Source organism: Armigeres subalbatus, chromosome 2, assembly GCF_024139115.2.
Source record: "Armigeres subalbatus isolate Guangzhou_Male chromosome 2, GZ_Asu_2, whole genome shotgun sequence".
NCBI lineage: Eukaryota > Metazoa > Arthropoda > Insecta > Diptera > Culicidae > Armigeres > Armigeres subalbatus.
In genome coordinates, this window is record NC_085140.1 from 235309731 (window position 1) to 235329818 (window position 20088).

At 39.9% G+C, this 20088-nt stretch overlaps 1 protein-coding gene across 6 annotated transcripts in view; it reads left to right on the forward strand.

The window, feature by feature from the left end:
• The window catches only part of LOC134211909 (mucin-2), a 358556-nt gene that overhangs the window by 18941 nt on the left and 319527 nt on the right, over positions 1 to 20088 (forward strand). For all 6 annotated transcript variants that reach the window (XM_062689292.1, XM_062689293.1, XM_062689296.1 and 3 more), the window contains one exon: positions 10065 to 10294. In XM_062689292.1, the coding sequence (XP_062545276.1) occupies positions 10254 to 10294 (41 nt within the window). In that variant the 5' untranslated portion in view covers positions 10065 to 10253. Of the gene's footprint in view, positions 1 to 10064; positions 10295 to 20088 lie in introns of those variants that run through there.

Below are 20088 nucleotides of genomic sequence, written 5' to 3' on the forward strand. Positions count from 1 at the left end.
GTAGGCGCTATGAAAAACGTTGAAAACACCGAAACCAGTGGAGTCATCCATTTTTGACCCATCTGTGTAAAAGCTTCTCTCCTCGCTGGCGTGCCCGTATTTGCTTGCAAACAATGGAGGTATGACCTCCGCACGAAGGAAGTCTGGTATTCCATGAACCTCCTGCTTCATGGACAGATCAAATTAAATGAATGTTCTTTCAAAACATTCCGAGAATTCGATAGTCTGCATCTTTCAACGTCAATGCCTTCATGGCCGTACAAAGCAACTGGATGAATCAACAATATTTGGTCCATGTCTGTGAGCTACGAAATTTTAGCTGGCTACGCAAACCGTAGAAAGTCCTACGTGCAGCCGCAATACGTCTTTTCATCTCGCGGATAACGTCACTATCACCTGTAACGAGTGTTCCAAGATATATGAAGCCGTCGATAACATCAAATCGCATCTTATCCATTTCCACCTCGGGACCATCACCATTTGCACCGCCACGTTCTCTGCCAGCCACCAGGTACTTAGTTTTGACAGAGTTCATGATCAGCCATTTAAAAGGCACGCAAGCCTCTTTCATTTTAAATTACCCCTTCCAGAGCTTTGTTGAATAGCGGGTTAGAGAACGCATCGCCCTGCTTTAATTCATCTAACGTCACGAACAAATCGTATGGCTCATCAGATATTCGATTGTTTTTCGATATTCGATGCTCGATTTAGATCAATCCAGTGTCGTACGAATTAGACTAATAAGCTTTGCCGGAAAGCCATGTTGTAGCATTATTTGCCACAGTTCGTTCCATATCACTGAGTCGTACGCTGCCTTAAAATGCACAAACAGATGATGAGTCCGCAAGTTGTATTCCCGGAATGTATTGCAGATTTGTCGCAGAGTTAACATCTGGTCCGTTGTTGATCGTCCTTCTCGAATCTTATTCTTCTTATTGGTATTACATCCCCCACTGGGACATTACCGCCTCGCAGCAGTTATTAAATGCGTCGATGCTAGTTTTGTCATCGAAGTATATATCCAGAAACAGGAAGGATCTGATTTTATCGCATCTTCAACTCCAACTGCGGAGGACCTTATCAAAGGACACTCCTTTGTCTAGCGGTAAGACGCGCGGTTATAAAGCAAGACCATGCTGAGGGTGGCTGGGTTCGATTCCCGGTGCCGGTCTAAACAATTTTCGGATTGGAAATTGTCTCGACTTCCCTGGGCATGAAAATATCATCGTGTTAGCCTCATGATATACGCATGCAAAAATGGTAACTACGCTTAGAAACCTCGCAGTTAATAACTGTGGAAGTGCTTAATGATTACTAAGCTGCGAGGCGACTCTGTCCCAGTGTGGGGATGTAATGCCAATAAGAAGAAGAAGAAGGCTAACACGATGATACTTTTATGCCCAAGAGAATCGAGCCAATTTTCAATCCGAAAATTGCCCTGACCGGCACCGGGAATCGAATCCAGCCACCCTCAGCATGGTCTTGCTTTATAACCGCGCGTCTTACCGCTAGACAAAGGAGTGTCCTTTGACAAGGTCCTCCGCAGTTGGAGTTGAAGATGCGATAAAATCAGATCCTTCCTGTTTCTGGATATATACTTCGGTGACGAAACTAGCATCGACGTCTCCGATTCTGCCAAACTCTTCAAGACTGTATACCACTGAGTCAAACCGCTTCGCCACATCTCTTATTTTCATTATTTTTGTCAACGATCTTAGTTGCCGTCTGTGCTGCCATCGCCTAATGTACGCCGATGCCTTGAAAATCTACCGTGTAGACAGTACACTGATTGACTGTGCCGCTCTTTATCGACATCGATGGCATAGCTAGTTGGTGTACTTCGAACGGGATGGAAATGAACGCAATTAAGTGCAAGGTTATAAGTTTTACCAAAAGTCGAACGCAGCTGAGCTTTGAATAAGCGATGTAAGTAAACGATGCAACACTGGAACGAGTATCATTTATCAAAGACCTTGGCGTATGGACAGCAAGCTGAACTTCAACGAGCATATTACCACGACAACCTCAAAGGCTTTCGCTGTACTTCACTTTATTCGTCGCATCGTATCCGAGTTTCGTGACGCTGAAGGTACTGTACTGCTCGCTTGCTCGAAGTATTCTAGAATATGGCGTGCAAGTCTGGGCACCATACCAAGAAACGCACATCACTAGAATTGGAAGAGTTCAACATTGTTTCCTTCGTTTCGCTTTACGACGCTAATACCATTGGAGTCTTCACGAAAACGACGCATATTTCTGCAAACAATCTTCGCCTTTGACTTAATTAGCAATCGAATGGGCTTTCCGATTTTCTACAGCAGGTGAATATCTTTGCCCCTGCTCGTCGCTCCCGTCAGCGTTTGCTGTTTGGGCTGCACGCCATCGTAAAACCTCCGTAGAAGGTTTTGATTTTACTATGAGTAAACTATGATTTGGACAATTAGTGTAAGTTTTGAGAAGTCTGTACAGTTACGCTTTGGTTCACTCTTTTCTTTATAAATTTTGGACGCAATGACCGATCGTTATTTAATTCAATAGTAATCAACAAGACTTTATCACCTTTCAAATGTTATTCGTTGCGTGAAAATCGGTTCAAGATTTCTATATGGAAAGTTGGTTACAATTTTTTTCATCTTTCGAGAAACCAAACCAGAAAAAACGGTTCTCCGAATCTGAAGAAAATATTTCACTGGCTAACGCTAAATGGCTGCAGAAGGTACTGCGGCTAATAAATTTTCTACAGCAACCTTCGTCGAGGGCCATCACTGATGTCGTTGGGATCGCCATAATCCACTTTAAAGAAATTTCGTCTCAAATCAACTCTTTTCCAATTCAAACGGGGGTTTTCAGCAGAACCGACTTACGATTTTAAAACCTTGTTGAGAACTTCGAGAAAAGTACACTTTCAATCATTAACTGAGTTCTGAGCTGCTTTCCCAGCTTTCTTATATCCAATGAAGTAGATTCATCAGAAAATGTTTGTTTTATTTTCAATGAGGCCGTTACAAGGGGGGGAGGCAGTACAAAGGGGGGGAGGACTTTCAAAAATCTCAAAAAGTAGTGGACGTCATATTTGAATCGCTCCTTACCACTACTAACCAACCGATTGTTCGAATATGGCGAGAATATTTCACTTTTCATATCAATTTTTTCTTAGTGCACTATTATATACAAAAGCAAGTTTAATTGAGAGAAATTTTCACCACAATACTAAGCACAATCTCATTGTGACTGTGGAAAGTTGGATGGCGTCGTTCTTGACCCCTGTGGTAGGTAGATGCGACAGAAAATCACACATAAGAATGCGCTTTTCCAAATATTAAGCACAATCTAGCAATAAAATTTAACTTTCCAATGCAAAATGGTTACAGATGCTACCGCGGCGATTAAATACACTGCAGCAGCTACCGACGACGGCCATCACTGATGCTACCATAATTGTCATTGTCATCAAATTTTCTGTTCCTGTAAAAATATGCATCACGAATCCATTGTCTTCCATTTAAAATGCTGATCCTGAGAAGGACCGGTTCATGCGCTTCAATACACATCTGCTACTCGATGCTTTACGACGATTTACAGAAAATTTCAGTACTGCTGATGAAGGCCACGTGACAATGATTCTGCAACAATACGCCGACGAGCACCACTGATGCCGATGCTTGGCACCGCAATCCACTGGACGCAACATACTCCGACGACTGCCAGCCACTGATGCCGATCTCGAACAAAATGGATCGCGCGCGCTAGAAGTAGTAGTAGTAGTAAAATTCTTCTTTATTTACACATTTTTTGTTTTACAATTATTTTTGACATGTACAGTGATCGGCCGGCTTGGCCCTCCAACTTCAATTTTAATTATTACTAGTTGACCCGGCAGACGTTGTCCTGCATAGTAGGCGAGAATGTGCGTTCCGAACTGCCCATGCAAAGTTCGCATAGGAATCACAATTTTAGTTTTTCACGTTTTGCTCAACTTTACTCGTAATTTTCGCATTAGGAAATATCATATAAACCCGTCGGAAACTATAACGAATGTTTCTGCTGAAGAAATGAAAAAAATCCATCCAGCCGTTTTCGAGTTATGCGGATACGAACACAGACCATTTCATTTTTATATATAAGAAGATTATTATTATTATTTTTATGTTTCTACTTAATTTTTAAAATATAATGTATCATGACGGCCTTCAGGAGGCGCTAGTGTGTTTTTTTTAAATTTGATAACCTAACTACTATGTACACTAATATTTACAATAAAAATTTGATAACCTAGATTGGAACTAGCGCCCTAAGCGCTTCTTGGTCCGAGTGCAAGCAACGGACCCTAAACTTTTCTTTACACTCACCAAAGCGTTCATGTAAGGTTTTTATTCCGGCCAGACGGTGAACCTCGGATGTTCTTGTCCTGGGAGGGGTGTTGAGGATCATCCTCAGGAATTTGTTTTGGACCCGTTGAAGTTTGAGGTGGTGGGTTTTAGCGCAGCTCTCCCAGACCGGCATGCCATATTCGATCACAGGGAGGATGATTTGCTTGTAGACAGCAAGCTTATTTTTCAGGGACAATGACGACCGGCGGTTGATCAAAGGGTACAGTAGTTTCAACAAGACGTTACACTTTGTCACCGTTTTGTCAACCTGTTGCCTGAAAATAATCTTACTGTCGAGGGTCAAGCCAAGGTAGTCGGCCTCATTGGCCCATTCCACAGTCGTGCCATTGAGGATGATTTTACAGTCCCCAGGCGGAACAAGTTTAGGGGATTTGGAGTGGGGGAAAATGATGACCTGGGTCTTCGCCGCGTTGATACAGATCTTCCAGCTGGTGAGGTACTCTGTCAGGGCATCCAGGCCTCGTTGGAGTTTTGCCACTAGCGCTCTGATCACTCTACCATTGTAGACGATGGAGGTGTCATCTGCGAACAGAGACAGAATGCCGCCTTCTGGAGGTTCTGGCATGTCGGAGGTGAACAGATTGAAAAGCAGGGGCCCGAGGATACTGCCCTGGAGGACGCCTGCGACGATGTTGTGCGCATTGGAACTCGCTCCGCTGATTGAGACCCGGAATGTCCTTGCCGACAGGTAATTGTTGATGATTTTCACCAGGTAGCTGGGAAGATTGTAGCGTTGTAGTTTGTACACCAGGCCATCATGCCATACATTGTCAAATGCCTTCTCGACATCGAGTAAGGCCATGGCGGATGTTTTAGAGACAAACTTGTTCCGTCTGAGGACGTTGGTAACTCGAGTCAGTTGGTGTACAGTTGACCGACCGCGTCGGAAACCAAACTGTTCCTCGAGCAAGATGTTGAGATTTTCGGCAGACTCAAGTAACCGATGATGAATAGCTTTTTCGAATAGCTTGGATAACCCTGAGAGAAGACTGATGGGTCGATAACTTTTGGGGGAGGAAGAATCCTTCCCAGGCTTCCGGATGGGGATGACTTTCGCTGACTTCCAGGACGATGGGAAGTAGTTGAGCCGGAGACACTGATTAAAGATCAGCGAGAGATGCTCAAAGAACAGAGCACTCATGTGTTTGAGCTCGAGATTCAGGATGCTGTCGAAGCCTGGGGCCTTCATGTTCTTCGACGATTTGATATAGGCCGTCAATTCGTCAGCTGAGATCTCCAACTCCTCCGAGAAGTCGTTGGGAATCAAATGGATGTTGTTAGCATGCTCGTTGACGGCTGCTTCGTGTGGACTGACGATGTTCTGCCCAAGATTGTGTGAGCTGACGAAGTGACGACCTATTTCAGCGACCTTCTCTGCAGGAGTTATCAAGCGATCCTTAGAGCCATTATTGTCTAGCGGGATCAAAGGTGGAATGGGCCGAGGCTTGGATTTTAGAATTTTGGTCATTTTCCAGAATGGCTTAGCATAATCTGGGAGAGTGCGGATCTTATTCGAGAAGTCGTTATTTTTGAGGTCCACCATTCTGGCCTTGATCATTTTTGTGATTCGATTGCAGCGTGCCTTAAGCTCAGGCAGTCCAGTACGCTGAAACTGCCTGCGAATGACATTCCGCAATCGAATCAAATCTTTGGTGAGTGTATCGATGTTTAAGGAGTTGCTTACCTGCCGAGCCGTCGGGACATGCTGCTCTCTGGCCACCGAGATTGCCTCTTCGATGGCGCACAGCTGGCGGTCGATACTTTCCGGCGTCTCCGGACGCACCTCGTAGTCGACGGTGTTATCGACGCACTGCTGGAACCGCTGCCAGTTCACTCGGTGATAGTTTCTCCGTAACTGCTGGTGCCGATTGACCGAGGAGCCCAGTTCCGCCACCACCGGATAGTGATCCGAACTGAGCTCCTGGTATACAACCGGCTGCGAGACGTGGTCACTCAGGTTTGTTATGTAGAGGTCGAGCGTTGCGTGGGCACCGGACCGACTCAGCCGAGTGGGGGAATCCGGGCTCAGGATCGTGTAGTGGCCTTCCTCCATGTCGTTGCTCCAGATGGTGCCGTTTCGATTTCCGCGACTGTTGCCCCAGGCTTGATGTTTGGCATTCAAGTCGCCGGCAATGATATACTGGCCTTGCCTCCGCGTCAGCTTGACGATGTCCCTCCGAAGGGCAGCCGATGATCCATCGCCGGCTTTGGCTTGCGTTGGACAGTACGCCGCGATGAGCGCGATTGTGCCGACCGAAGTGGTGATTTCGACACCGATGGCCTCGATGACACTGAGCTGGAAGCTTGGAAGCAGACGACAGTTGATGTTGTAGCGAAGAGCGATGGCCACACCACCTCCCTGGTCGGCCGGTCGAGTCGCACGATGCGGAAGTCCGGGATGTTGATGTTCACCTCCGGTTTTAGGTGCGTTTCGGTGATGAACGCCACGTCTATTTCCTTCTCCTCAAGGAAATCCTTCAGCTCGATTGTTTTGCTCTTTAGCGAGCAAGCGTTCCAGTTGACCAGGCCCACCCTAGCAGCCATTTTCAATGATGAACATGCCAAGTGTAAAGACCTGGTCGAATCGGGTTTTGCAGCCGCGCAGTCGAGTGGCGAGCTGCGCGAAGATCGGCATCAGTTGCTCCGGAGTGTACAGCGGGGCAGATTCTTCCGGTGGGACGGCTTCGTTCTCCGACTGCCGACGGAACCCAGGAGGAGGAAGCGGGGGCCATTCGCTGGTGGATGGTGCCGACGATGCTGGAGCTTGGATTAGATACAAGAAGCAGCTTTCCTGAGCGAGAGCCATTTTGTTCGAGGTTTTGCTGAGAGCGGCCAACACGGTTCCAGCATCGCAACCAGCAACCAGCGCGCGCGAATCAGTTAGTTCGAGATTCTTCGGACAGCGGTCCCAGCATCGACATCAGTGGTGTTCTCTCGCGTAATTGGTGGTTTGCTGTGAATAATCGTGTGGCCGTCGTCAGCAACATCATCAAGATTTTGGAATTCATCTAACAAAGATGTCCGTCGGCAGTGGTTACTGCTGAAATCTCGTAGCCGGTGGGAGCAGTACAAAAGCGAAATTTTCTTACATACTGATAATGATTGCAAATAAAGTTTCCATTTCCCGGCCATTTTCGTTGTCCCGGGATTCGGGATAAACTTGTTCGTATATCCCGGGAAATCCCGGGATCCCGGGATTTTTAGATGTTTCCTTAGAAAACTTTTTTTTTTATTTGAAAACGATTTTTTTCAATATTCAGGGGTAAAGTTCATTTTTTTAGAATACAGAGTTCAAATTGAAACTCATTTCAATTCTAATTTGAATCGATTCTTTCGAAAAAAAAACTACTTCTAAAAGCAAATAATATTCACGTTTTATTCAGTATGATGGTTAGGCTTCTATTAACTAACTCCGATATTTTCATGTCTGTTCCTCTCTTACTAATTTAATAATAAGATGATATCGATTGTGCATCACGAAGAACCTTAGCTCCGTATACATGCCTGAGCCTCCCAAAAAAAACGAGTTTGGAAAAAAAATCATGTCTGATGGGAGGTATAAAAATATGATATGAGTTTATCGCCTAAGTTGGGTTTCGCGTTCAAAACAAATAACTTTTGTGAGAAGAAAAATTACACTGTTTGCAAACCGGAAATGAAACAGTATTTTTTGTCCCGGGTATCCCGGGATTTTCGGGATTTAAAAAATAATATCCCGGGAATCGGGAAATCCCGAATTTTCCTAAATCCCGGGATTTTTTGTCCCGGGATGTCCCGGGATGGAAACTCTAATTGCAAAGGCGCACTTAAGTGGTTTTTTAGGGCCATCATTTTATGAAGAAAAAGGTTTTGTTTGTCTTATTTGCAAATTGTCGTACAAATGAAGTTTTCTCGTAAAATTCTTACTTTTGTTTTGCTGCTGTTAGTGACTGGAAAGGGGCATCGGGAAGAATTTTAACGTTTAACGGGGGGAACGGGGGTTGAAAAAGTCCAATTTTTGCGTTACGTAATTAATGGATCTTCCCTTTCTGAATTGATTTGAATCTCACTGTCCGAACCCGGGGGACAACTACCGGATACAGAAATTGTATTTGTGGTTATTTAAAATATAGCTAATATTGACCATCTCCATATAATCAGAATGCTTTCGATTGATTTTAATATTGTTGATTCAAAACTTCTAAAACAAACAAACCTTCTGAAACATGAAAAATTTTGGCATTTTTGTTCAATTCCAAATTTTGAACAAAGTTTACAACATGAGGATCTGATATTCCTCTCGGGTAAAGGACTTTTCAATAGCTTTCTTTTGTACTACATAATATGATGGCATATGCAAGTGTCGTTTTGAGAAGTGTCCGATATCGGAAGGTGTCCGGCGCTGGAGGATCTCCCCCTATATCCATCTAATTGAAAAAAGGTTGAAGGAGGATTTTCTTATTTTTATTTTTAACACTGAGTACGCTTGTTAGCAAAAAGTATCTATTAAATAGGAACATTATTCCTATATTTCACGATGAGATAAATTACTTTCAGTGAGATGATTTAGTTTCCCTACATATTTTCGTGATAGCTGATCAACAAGAAATATCAAATGACATCATCAGTCAACGTATACGACGAGATTAAATACAAGTCATTTACTCCATAAAAATGTTAACTACGTTGGATTATGAGCGCCAATAACTGCCACTCTGCACAGCCCCCAAGACCAAAGTGTGCAAACTTCTGTAAGCCAACCGAGTCTGTGCCATAATTCCGATACAAATCCGTAAAATGGGTATATTCATAACCGAGCAAATGCCGGAGCTACCGACGTGAATCACCAGAACGGTGCTTCCTAGCCAGGGCAGTAAACAGCTATTTAGCGAAATGAAATTGCCGCCCATAATTTAATTAGAGTTCGGACTACGGGATCGGCGAACAACCATTCCGGCAAGCTTCCATCATCGTTCGGCGTCCAATGCCGTCACCAGATCAACCGGGCTTGTTACGGGTTGTTGTTGTAAACGGGAAATAACTTCCACTAAATATGCTGATTACGACCGCAACTCTCGATAGGTTTGGGGCTCAAAATTACGATCCGAGTGTTGATAGAATGTGGCGATTGGTGCACTCATGGGAGTTGTTTATTCGAGTTGATGAGTCTTGGTGGGTTTGTGCATAGGCGGGATTGTTGTGGCGTAGAAATATAATTATTATTGATAATTATATATCTACTATACTGTAGTGAAAATCGATTCAACACTCATATGGTATTATATTTTGAAAAAAAAAAAAAAAAAACAAAAATAATTTAAATTCCAAATAATTAATCAAATTCATTTAATCAAGTGCAGTTTAGACAATATACTCGATAGGTCAAAGGAAAAAGTATGCTTAAATAAAAGTAAAGGAAATGATGAGAAGAATGGGAGGAACAGAAAAATATAAACCTAGACATTGAAGTCACTGAACAAAGTAAATTTATTCTTTGTATTCCTGAATATAAACCGAAACCAATATACGGACCATTTCTAGAAGACTGAAAAGGACAATCAGAAATAAAAAGTAAATTAAGAAACCAACATTCAAATAAACATCGCTCCGTGAATTATTTGTCTGACTCCATGTCGACCCTGCTAGTAGCAACCCAATCTAATAAATATATTTTTATGGCGCTTCCCATTGCAGGACTTGTTTGATTACGTTCCTTCCGAAGTAGCCCCGTCTGTCTGCCGTGGCGCTATCGGATTTAAGACGTAAAAAGCGGGAATACCCAATCACCACCGAGGACGGAGACAACATTGCAATCACGGAACCATAAAGTCAATCCTCACCACACCAAGCCGCGCCTGAATCGACGGACGCCGCCAGAGCGCAATGGCCAAAGCTGATTCAATCCAGAATGGAATCAAAACAGAGTAAGTACACACAGTTCTGCTATTTGCAATTAATAACTTTTTCACAATTTCCGATCCGTTGTCGTCGTCGTCGTCGCCGTCACAATGCGGCCAATGAAAAGTTCTGACGTCTAATTAAATAGGTAACACAACCGAAATTAGCTCGACAACAATGGTCGATTGGGAACCGAAATCTACAACTGAGAAGCGAAATCGAACTTTTCAAACTTTAATTCGACCGTGGTATTAATTTTCCGCCCCCTCTATCTCGGAATAACAGGCGCACCATTATTGACTGGTTCCGCTATCTGTCGTTTGCCGAGCAGCACCTTGCGTTGGAGTCCATAATATTCGCAACTTCGAGTAGTCACTCGAATTGACTTTTATTTATCAAACACTTCCAGAAACTGCAAATTGCTTTTGCTTTGTTCCTTCTCCCTCGACGCTGTTGGGTCTATAATAAGCTGGAATTGTTAGTCTCTCTTACAACTGATTTTACTGATTGATGATCTCTGATAAGAGTTTTACCTTAATGCTAATTAATAGGGTGGATGGAGGGCTTTTTCGCGGCATTGGAATGGGCATGGAGCGAGTTCGTAACCTTCTAGTCAGAGGTACAGTTTTTCGAAATAAGAATGAAAGTAAAAACAGGGTCATTATTGTTAATAGAACACAAATAGAAACTTCTGACGTCAGTAGTCGAGTGATAAGCCTGTCTGCTTTCACCGCTGGGTCCAATCACAGACAGCGCTGTAGCTATTTTCTAAGACTTCTACGCCTTTCCTCGGTGGAAGTCCGCTTCCTTTTTGCAGAATTTTCTCAGAATATTGTTATGAATTTCTTTGCGAAATTCTTCATAAAAAAGTTTCAGAAATTCGCAGTGAATTTGTTGAGAATTTATTCAAAAAATTCTAAAGAATTTTCATTGATTTTTTTGTAGTTATTTCGAAAAAAAAACTTCCCACTATAAATTTATTATAATTTCCTTGAAATATTTCTACAAATTTTCACAAGAAATTCTTCGAAATATTTCACAGGAAAATCTTTAAAATCTCAAGGAAAATCACAAATTTCACAGAAAACTATAACAAGTTACCACGGGATTTTATTAGGAAATTCCTTCGGATAATTATTCTGTGTTTCTTCGGGAATTATTAATTTACTTTTTTTCCCTTGTCATAAGACGAGTTTGTACAATCCCATTTAATTCCTCCACTTAAGAGCCAGTTCGTGAGAAGCGCGACCCCCTTTCTAAGGGAGGTTGCAACGATGTTCTCCGATTTGGATGAAATTTTCAGGGTTTGTTCATATATGTAAGAGAAGGCATTTTGAAAATTTTCAAATTTTTTCGTTGAGGGGAAGTGGGGTAAAACGGCCCTTCAAAAATTATTGTTCAAAAATCGCCAAAAACAAAAAAATGCAATAACTTTGGCAATGAGTGACCGATTTTGTTTAAATTTTGCACGTTTTTTCTACTCAATTAGTACTTTATACCAAGTGCTTAATAGGGTTATAAAGTTGTTTACTTTAGGAGAAAATTGACTTTTTCGATAAAAAATGGTCGTTTTTCCAAAGGGAATATTTTTCACCAACAGATCTAGGATAAAAAACTAAACCCGTAAGGCAATTAAGGAACTAATGAGCTTTCATCTCATATACAATTTAGAAGCGCCAACTCAAGAATTTCTTAGAAAATCGCAATTTTCTGCAACACTGTTTATTCTTAAGAAAGTTCGCAAAAATTTCGACCCTACTTATGTTGATGTTTTCCGATCTGGTGAAAACTGTCCAAACTTTTTTGTCTCAGTTGAAATTAAAAATCAGAATTTTCTATTAGGGGAGTGTAGGGTAAAATAGGCCTTTAAAATTAAATGTCAAAAAATACATCATTTTTTTATGTGAGATCTAGCAGAAAATACATAAGTTTAAAAAAAACTGTTTCTTCTTCCTTTCAATTCATCTATATTTTTCGTCTCAAGAGATACGTATATCCTTCGCTGATTAGATTAGATTAGATAGCAAACTATTTGCAGAACAATTTTCAACAGAAGTAAAATAGGACCAAAATAAGTGTCTTAAACATTAGCACGTCTTTCGCAAACTGAAACAAAAATGAACGATTTCGGCGAACGTGCTTATTGATATTTTTTTTGAATAAGCTACAATTAATGTGGGTACCGGTAGTGATGTTGCTTTTACATCTATGCGAACAAAAAAACAATTATTCTTAACGATAAATGAGCAATTTCGGTAAATTGGGTAAAATAGCCTAGTAAAAATAAAATGTCAAAAATACATAATTTTTTATATGTGAGCTCAAGCAGAATATACATCAAACTTATTGAAACTTATTTCAGTGCGCCGACTTAAGAATAATCAATCAAATTATGAATTTCTGCACATTGCACTGTTTGTTTGCAAGCCAGTTTGTGAGAATCGCAACTCCATTTTATCGATGTTTCTGCATCTGGCTGAAACTCACAAGGTTTATTTCTATATGTAGATGAAACTATTTGGCAAAATATTGGGATGGGGAGAGAGGGGTAAAATCTCCAAATATAAATAATGTTACGAAACAAGATAATCGTAACCACACTCCTTAGATTTGATTATTCCGACTCAACTGGCAACTAATCTAGTGATTTTGCAAGTTTGCCTCGAAATTCTTCCAAGCTTAGTATTTTTATGGGTCTTTATCTGTCACCAATTAAATCCTTCACAATCTCTCAATCTCAAAAAATAACGTGAACTGGTCAACTAGTCATGTCATTTCTATAATATTCCGTCATTTCTATAAACTCCCGTTCAAAATATTGTTCCACCAAAATATATTCCCACCAGTTCCTCCATGGTGACGTCTTAATTGCAAGAACGATGCATGGTTCAAGAAGGACGTAAAGCAAAATCCAATGCTTTAGCTAGTTTCCATCCATTCGGAAGTGAGAATATTTGTTTTGGTACTTTGTTTGTTACATTGGTACTTCAACACGGTAGTCTATTCCTCGGTGAAAAAAGCAATAGATAGATTTCTCAAAAAGTATTGCAAGCTGTTACTACCCAAGTACTACTTCTTAGCAAACCACACCTATGGTTGGTTGGAAATATGTTCATGAAAGGTTAGCAAAGATTTCAAGAGAAAAAGGCTGATATTTAAGGCATCCTTTTTACAATCAACTACACAGTTTTGTTGAGTTACTCAAGCACTTTCAGGTGATGTCAATTAAGCCGAGAATAAAACAGTTTTGCTTGGTAATCCCTAAATTAATTGATTAAGCGATCTACAATTTACATACTTTATCTATGAGTGTAGAAACGTGTATCCTAAAATTTGAAGTATTTTCATGAGGGGTGTGTTTTCAAATCGTCAGACAATTGATACACTATCCTATTCAATAGTATACACATTACATTGTTACGCTCTCCTTGTAAAAAATCAGCTCGTTGTAGCAAAAAAAAGGTTTCTCCCGTATTGTGCCAAATGAATTCAGAACTTTGTTAAACTTTGGAGTGTTTTTTACACAGTTGTGTAAACATAGAATCGAGTTTATTCCATTACCTATGAGATAAAATTGTTCAACTCTTGAAAATATATACACCTGATTAGAACTGGTATAGTCCATTCAGTCAAACATTTGGTTTAGATTGTATCTCTGTTATATTAGCTAGCAGTTTGAAGGTTAGTAATTCAAAATGTATGAATGGTACACGGTTTGACGTTTTTGCACAATAATCTTTGGTTTATTTGGTTTAAATTGATAATTATGGAGGATGAAAAAGAGTTATGAATACCACACAATCGTTACAAGCTACAAAAACAAGCCTATGGTAACCTGATGCAAGTAGGTACAAAAGAAAAATATAATCTGAGAAGTAGCTCCACCAACAAGCTACACAGATAAAAATATGTTGTGATTTTAAATGTATTTCCATGCACATATTTGGAGCATGCAAATAAACGCAACATTCAATCGATCTTACTATTCTTTTAAATCGAAATAAATTTAAACGGTGCTTGCTTGTAAAGTTCAATCAAATTGAATTGGATATCGAATGTTAATTCGTTTGATGGGTTCAGCTGCAATTTTACACGTCGTTGAATTTTCAAAATTATTTGCTGTGTATGTTTAAACGTTACGAAATTGCTCATTTGCCGTTAAGAATAATTGTTTTTTTTTCGCATGTGTGTATCTTCAATCTAACCCCCACTGTCCGGCAGTGGTATTATGGAAGAATAATATGTCTTTGAAGAATGTCTTTAATAAAGTCAGCTTTAGCCCGGGAGTTAGAAGGTGTTAGCTCTACTGCAGCTCCAGTGACCCATTTCAGACTGCCTGGTAACTCACGTCCAGTCCGAGGTCACTTTCACTTGCAATAAGCCCCGCCTGTTTATGCTACCATTATCAATTGGATAATGGATCCATAAACAAACTTCCGGATTTTTAAATCCAGCGCGTATATAGTTTTTGAATCATATTAAAACATATTGAAACAATCTCACCAAATTGATCCAATTCCGAATAAATGAACTGAGGAAGAGCAGATTACAACTAGTGTCCACGAACAAACCACTACTCTTCCAGCGCTATTCCGATCAATTCTTTATTGATCCATATTTTCCTGGTATTTTCACAATTTCATATATGTTTTCACCAAATTCATCCCCGTATTCAAACTACACAAACGATTTCGCGCACTCAAATAAGAATACACTTGAGAAAAAGTCACCAAACTCGTAAATCTCAAACTTCAGATAACTTAAACTTTTTTCTTCTAGTACAAATGCAAAAAATACACATCAGCCGAATCTATTTCTTGCGGAAACGAACAAAAACCGTGACAGCAAATTTAAAAGCAACCGTCCGCGCGCATGGCTTGCTGCGATCTCACCAATAATTGTTTTTTTTTCGCATAGCTGTAAAAGCAACATCAGTACCGGTAAAAACAGTAACTATACTGCCGCTAACCGCAAGTCAGACATATCTGTATATGGACGCCATATCCAGATAAGTCTGACTTGCGGTTAGCGGCAGTATAGCTGTTTAAAAAAAAAAAAAACAACAAGCACTTTCGTTGAATCCGTTCATTTTTGTTTCAGTTTGCGAAAAACGTGCTAATGTTTAAGGAACTTATTTTGGTCCTATTTTACTTCTGTTGAAAATTGTCCTGCAAATAGTTTGCTATCTAATATAGATCAGCGAAGGATATACATATCAATTGAGACGAAAAATATAGATGAATTGAAAGGAAGAAGAAACAGTTTTTTAAAACTTATGTATTTTCTGCTAGAACTCACATAAAAAAATTAAGTATGTTTTGACATTTATTTTTAAAGGACTATTTTACCCTACACTCCCCTAATGAAAAATTAAGATTTTTAATTTCAACTTAGACAAAAAAGTTTGGACAGTTTCCCCCAGATTGAAAAATCAACTTAAGTAGGGTCAAAATTTGTGCGAACTTTCTTTTGAACAAACAGTGTTGCAGAAAATTGCGATTTTCTTAGAAATTCTTGAGTTGGCGCTTCTACATTATATATGAGATGAAAGCTCTTTAGTTCCTTAATTGCCTAACGGGTTTAGTGTTTTATCCTAGATCTGTTGGTGAAAAATATTCCCTTTGGAAAAACGACAATTTTTTATCGAAAAAGTCAATTTTCTCCTAAAGTAAACAACTTTATAACCCTATTAAGCACTTGGTATAAAGTACTAATTGAGTAGAAAAAACGTGCAAAATTTAAACAAAATCGGTCACTCATTGCCAAAGTTATTGCATTTTTTTGTTTTTGGCGATTTTTGAACAATAATTTTTGAAGGGCCGTTTTACCCCACTTCCCCTCAATGAAAAAATCTGAAAATTTGCAAAATGCCTTCTCTTACATATATGAACATACCCTGAAAATTTCGTCTAAAACGGAGAATATCGATACAAGAGGGGGTCGCGCTTCTCGCGAACTGGCTCTTAATTGTATTTTGGCAGATACGTATTTCGACCTCAACAGTAAGGTCGTCTTCAGTGTCTTGTACTTGACTCGATTTACTTTTATTTTAAAATTCCGCAGAAAATGCTTCTGATACTCACCGAAATTTTTTTTCCGAATTATCACTGAATTTTTCGGAGATTTCACGGAAATTTCTTCGGATTTCTAACGAAGAATTGAAGAGCTTTCCTCGAGTAATTAAGAGTCTACGATCTATAATCCAAAGAAAAATTCCACAGGAATTAATTTCACTCTAATTTCTTCTGAATATCTTTGGAAAATTATTTCTCGGAAAATTCTTCAGACTTATCAACGAAAGGATTCCAAATTCCCAAGTTTTTTTTCAAAAATTCCTCTAAATTTCCACAGATTGAACATTTTTACGGTGAACTCTTTAAAATTTCTTGACTAATATTTGAAAAGGGTGTAACAGCCAAAATTTATCCCTTCTGATTCTTTATCCACATATATAGCTTTATACGTAGACGAGGAATCAGAAGGAATAAATGTTGGCTGTTACGCCCTTTTCAAATGTAGGTCTAGATTTCTTTGGACTTATATATTATTTAAGGCTCAGAAAAAATATTTTTCTTCTCTATCTATGTTTTTATGATGAATACCACCGTTTATTGCAGGATTCATAATTTTGGCCAAAAATACCTCCTTTTTTCCTGTTGTGCAAACTAACAGAAACCCTATTGGAAGTAATTGGAAAAGATTCCATCAATTACACCGATATAGTAAAAAAAATTGGGACTTCTAATGGATTATGATTTGAATTGGAATTCTTAAATTATTTCCGTTTTTAGTGAGGTTTACAGTAACCTACTAATGGTGAAACACTGTACTCCACAACATATTCAGTTGGTCAAATCACTAATAATTCCATCATTTGACTATGGCAGCGTTTCTCAATCTACAGGGTATATGTACCCCTAGGGATACCTTTTCTGATCTCTAGAAGTACCTGATGCAAAAATGCGTAATGGATGATGTAATAATTGCAAAAATACTAATTTTTAAACTGTCCTTACCATTTTGGACCACCAATACTTTTGACGTAGGACAACGTCTGTGTTTTCTATATTGGGGTACACTTTACGATTGCGAAAATCGGGGACCGTCACGAAAATATGATAAACTTTAAACTTTAAACTTTAATATCTAAGCCGTTTCTCGATAGATTTTCAATTTTTTTTGGACCATTCGATCAAGGATGAGTCAACGCTTCTTTGTATTTATTTGAAAATACTGATTTTTAACTATTTATTATCGATAATTGATAAAAAGTTTGGAAATAAGTAAACTAATCAATCACGTACATGCATCACTAGCACAGACATCAAAAATCAATCACTGACCAACATTTTATGAAAAGAAAGAGTTAATTGCGAAAATGCACTGTTTCGGTGGCATCGGGTTTGGCGTGGAGCTTGGTTGCTGTTAGTGATTCCATCCATTAAAATTCACTACATCATCTCCCTCTGACGCGCTATCAAATTCGCTATTTACGATTGAGTTTTGCACTTTGAAGAAAGTTTATTTCGGATAGTCGGATCAACCTTCTTTTGTATAAAATCGATGAAGACGCCACCTCAGTGGAAACTATCTACAGCAACCACCCATCGATGAACGTCGCGCGGACAGACAGATGCCGAAAGATAATGTTTTGTAATATGGAGAAACTTCGTCTTGAGTCAAATTTCTGTTGTCCTTCCTCGCAACAATACGCATCTTAGATAAACAACATCTCATAACCAAATTCAGAATCTTGCGAAAAAGTTTCATTGGATTCTTGGAATTTATCATTCTCCGAACGGTCCGTTGTCTGTGGAAACCCGATCGAAATGGCTCGCGCGCGCAGAAAAGCAGCTTTCTTATATCTAATGAAGTAATTTCATTAGCACCGCCCCTTCATTAATCGTTATGAGTGCACATTACATTTACATCCATATCAGTTCACAAAGGGGCGGGGCTAACGGGCTTAATTTATCAAATACAAGAAAGCTGCCCTCCTTAGCCGTGCGGTAAGAAGCGCGGCTGCAAAGCAAGACCATGCTGAGGGTGGCTGGGTTCGATTCCCGGTGCCGGTCTAGGCAATTTTCGGATTGGAAATTGTCTCGACTTCCCTGGGCATAAAAGTATCATCGTGCTAGCCTCATGATATACGAATGCAAAAATGGTAACCTGGCTTAGAAACCTCGTAGTTGAAAACTGTGGAAGTGCTTAATGAACACTAAGCTGCGAGGCGGCTCTGTCCCAGTGTGGGGATGTAATGCCAATAAGAAGAAGAAGAAGAAGAAGAAGAAAGCTGCTGTTCGACGCGCGCGAGCCATTTTGGTCGGGATTACACAGAGAGCGGTTCGACATTCGGTGCAGCGGAGCGGACACAGCAGCACGAAGTGGGTGGCAGTGTGGCAATGCTGCAAATTTATTTCAACCTTCGGAGGCTTAGCGAAAAATCATCAAGTGGCGGTCGGACAGTTACAACGCAAGGTGTCGACAAGCGATTGGATGCAGTTAGTTATTGGAATGGGAATTGGGAAAAAAAAATTGGACCAACATTTTACGAAAAGAAAAAGTTAATTGCGAAAATGGACTGTTTCGGTGGCACTGGGTTTGGCGTGCTAGCTTGGTTGCTGTTAGTGATCCCATAATGTCAAATTTACTGCCTCATCTCCCTCCGACGCGCTATCAAATTCGCTATTTACGAAGTTCTGCACTTTGAAGAAAATTTATCTCGGATTGACGTTCTTTTGTATAGAATGGTGGCTCGGAAAAAAAAAACTGATTTCAATTCCCATGACTAACAGAAACAAAACCAAATAATTTTGCCAGAAAATTTCACTTTCCGCCAATGACAGCATGATCGATGAAGACGCCAATACCTCTTCTTAGATAAATAGTTTGAGTCATGAAAAGAACTATGTGTAACTAATTCTTGAAGTTCTCCTCACTTTGCCACGTACGTTCCCATCGCGGGCAAAAACCAAACGTCACAAATAAATATATTTACGTTTGGTTTCATGCCACTTCTGATTCTGCTTATTTCTCCTTTATTTCGGACATTTTTGAGGATGGTGTCTTCTAGGATTGTGATATCCTCCACTGAAAGCCAGTCGAGTGATTTCAGCGGCGATGCGGCCGATGAGTCGTGTTAATTCCATGGTTAGAAGAAGCAAAGTCCATCCAACTGGGATCAACTATTCGTCTTCTTGATTCAGTTGACTTCCGAACAATTTGCTCAATGTTAATAAAGAAACACAAATTATTATGGCCAATATCATCCATTTCGTATAGCTACGTAGTCCTACGTCACCTTTGCGTACAACCCGATTGGGCTGCACCTTTGAGTTTTTTATTCAGTTTATTTTGTTCATGTTGGCAGTTGCGTGACTTCAGTACTGAACAAAAAAGATAGACCGGAATCTTTGAGAACCCTGAATGAGGAGCATAGTGCAAGGGTTTGGGTCTCTGTGAGATACTACAAAAGTTATTCAAAAGCCTAAATTTATTACGTCCATTTGTAATCAAAGTTTTCAAAATGAAGTATTGGAAATTTAATTTAAAAAATAATAAGCATAATTACTAAATCATAATTTCCATTTCCAATCCATAATTAAGTAATTGGCAAAAGCTAGTTCTGCTCAGTAAAGTTTAGAACAGATTCTTACGGCACTTCTTGTGACAAACCGGGCGTTAATTTTGACCTTATGTTAGAAATAGAGTTTCCATTTCCCGGCCATTTTCGTTGTCCCGGGATTCGGGATGAACTTGTTCGTATATCTCGGGAAATCCCGGGATCCCGGGATTTTTTGATGCTTCCTTAGAAAACTTT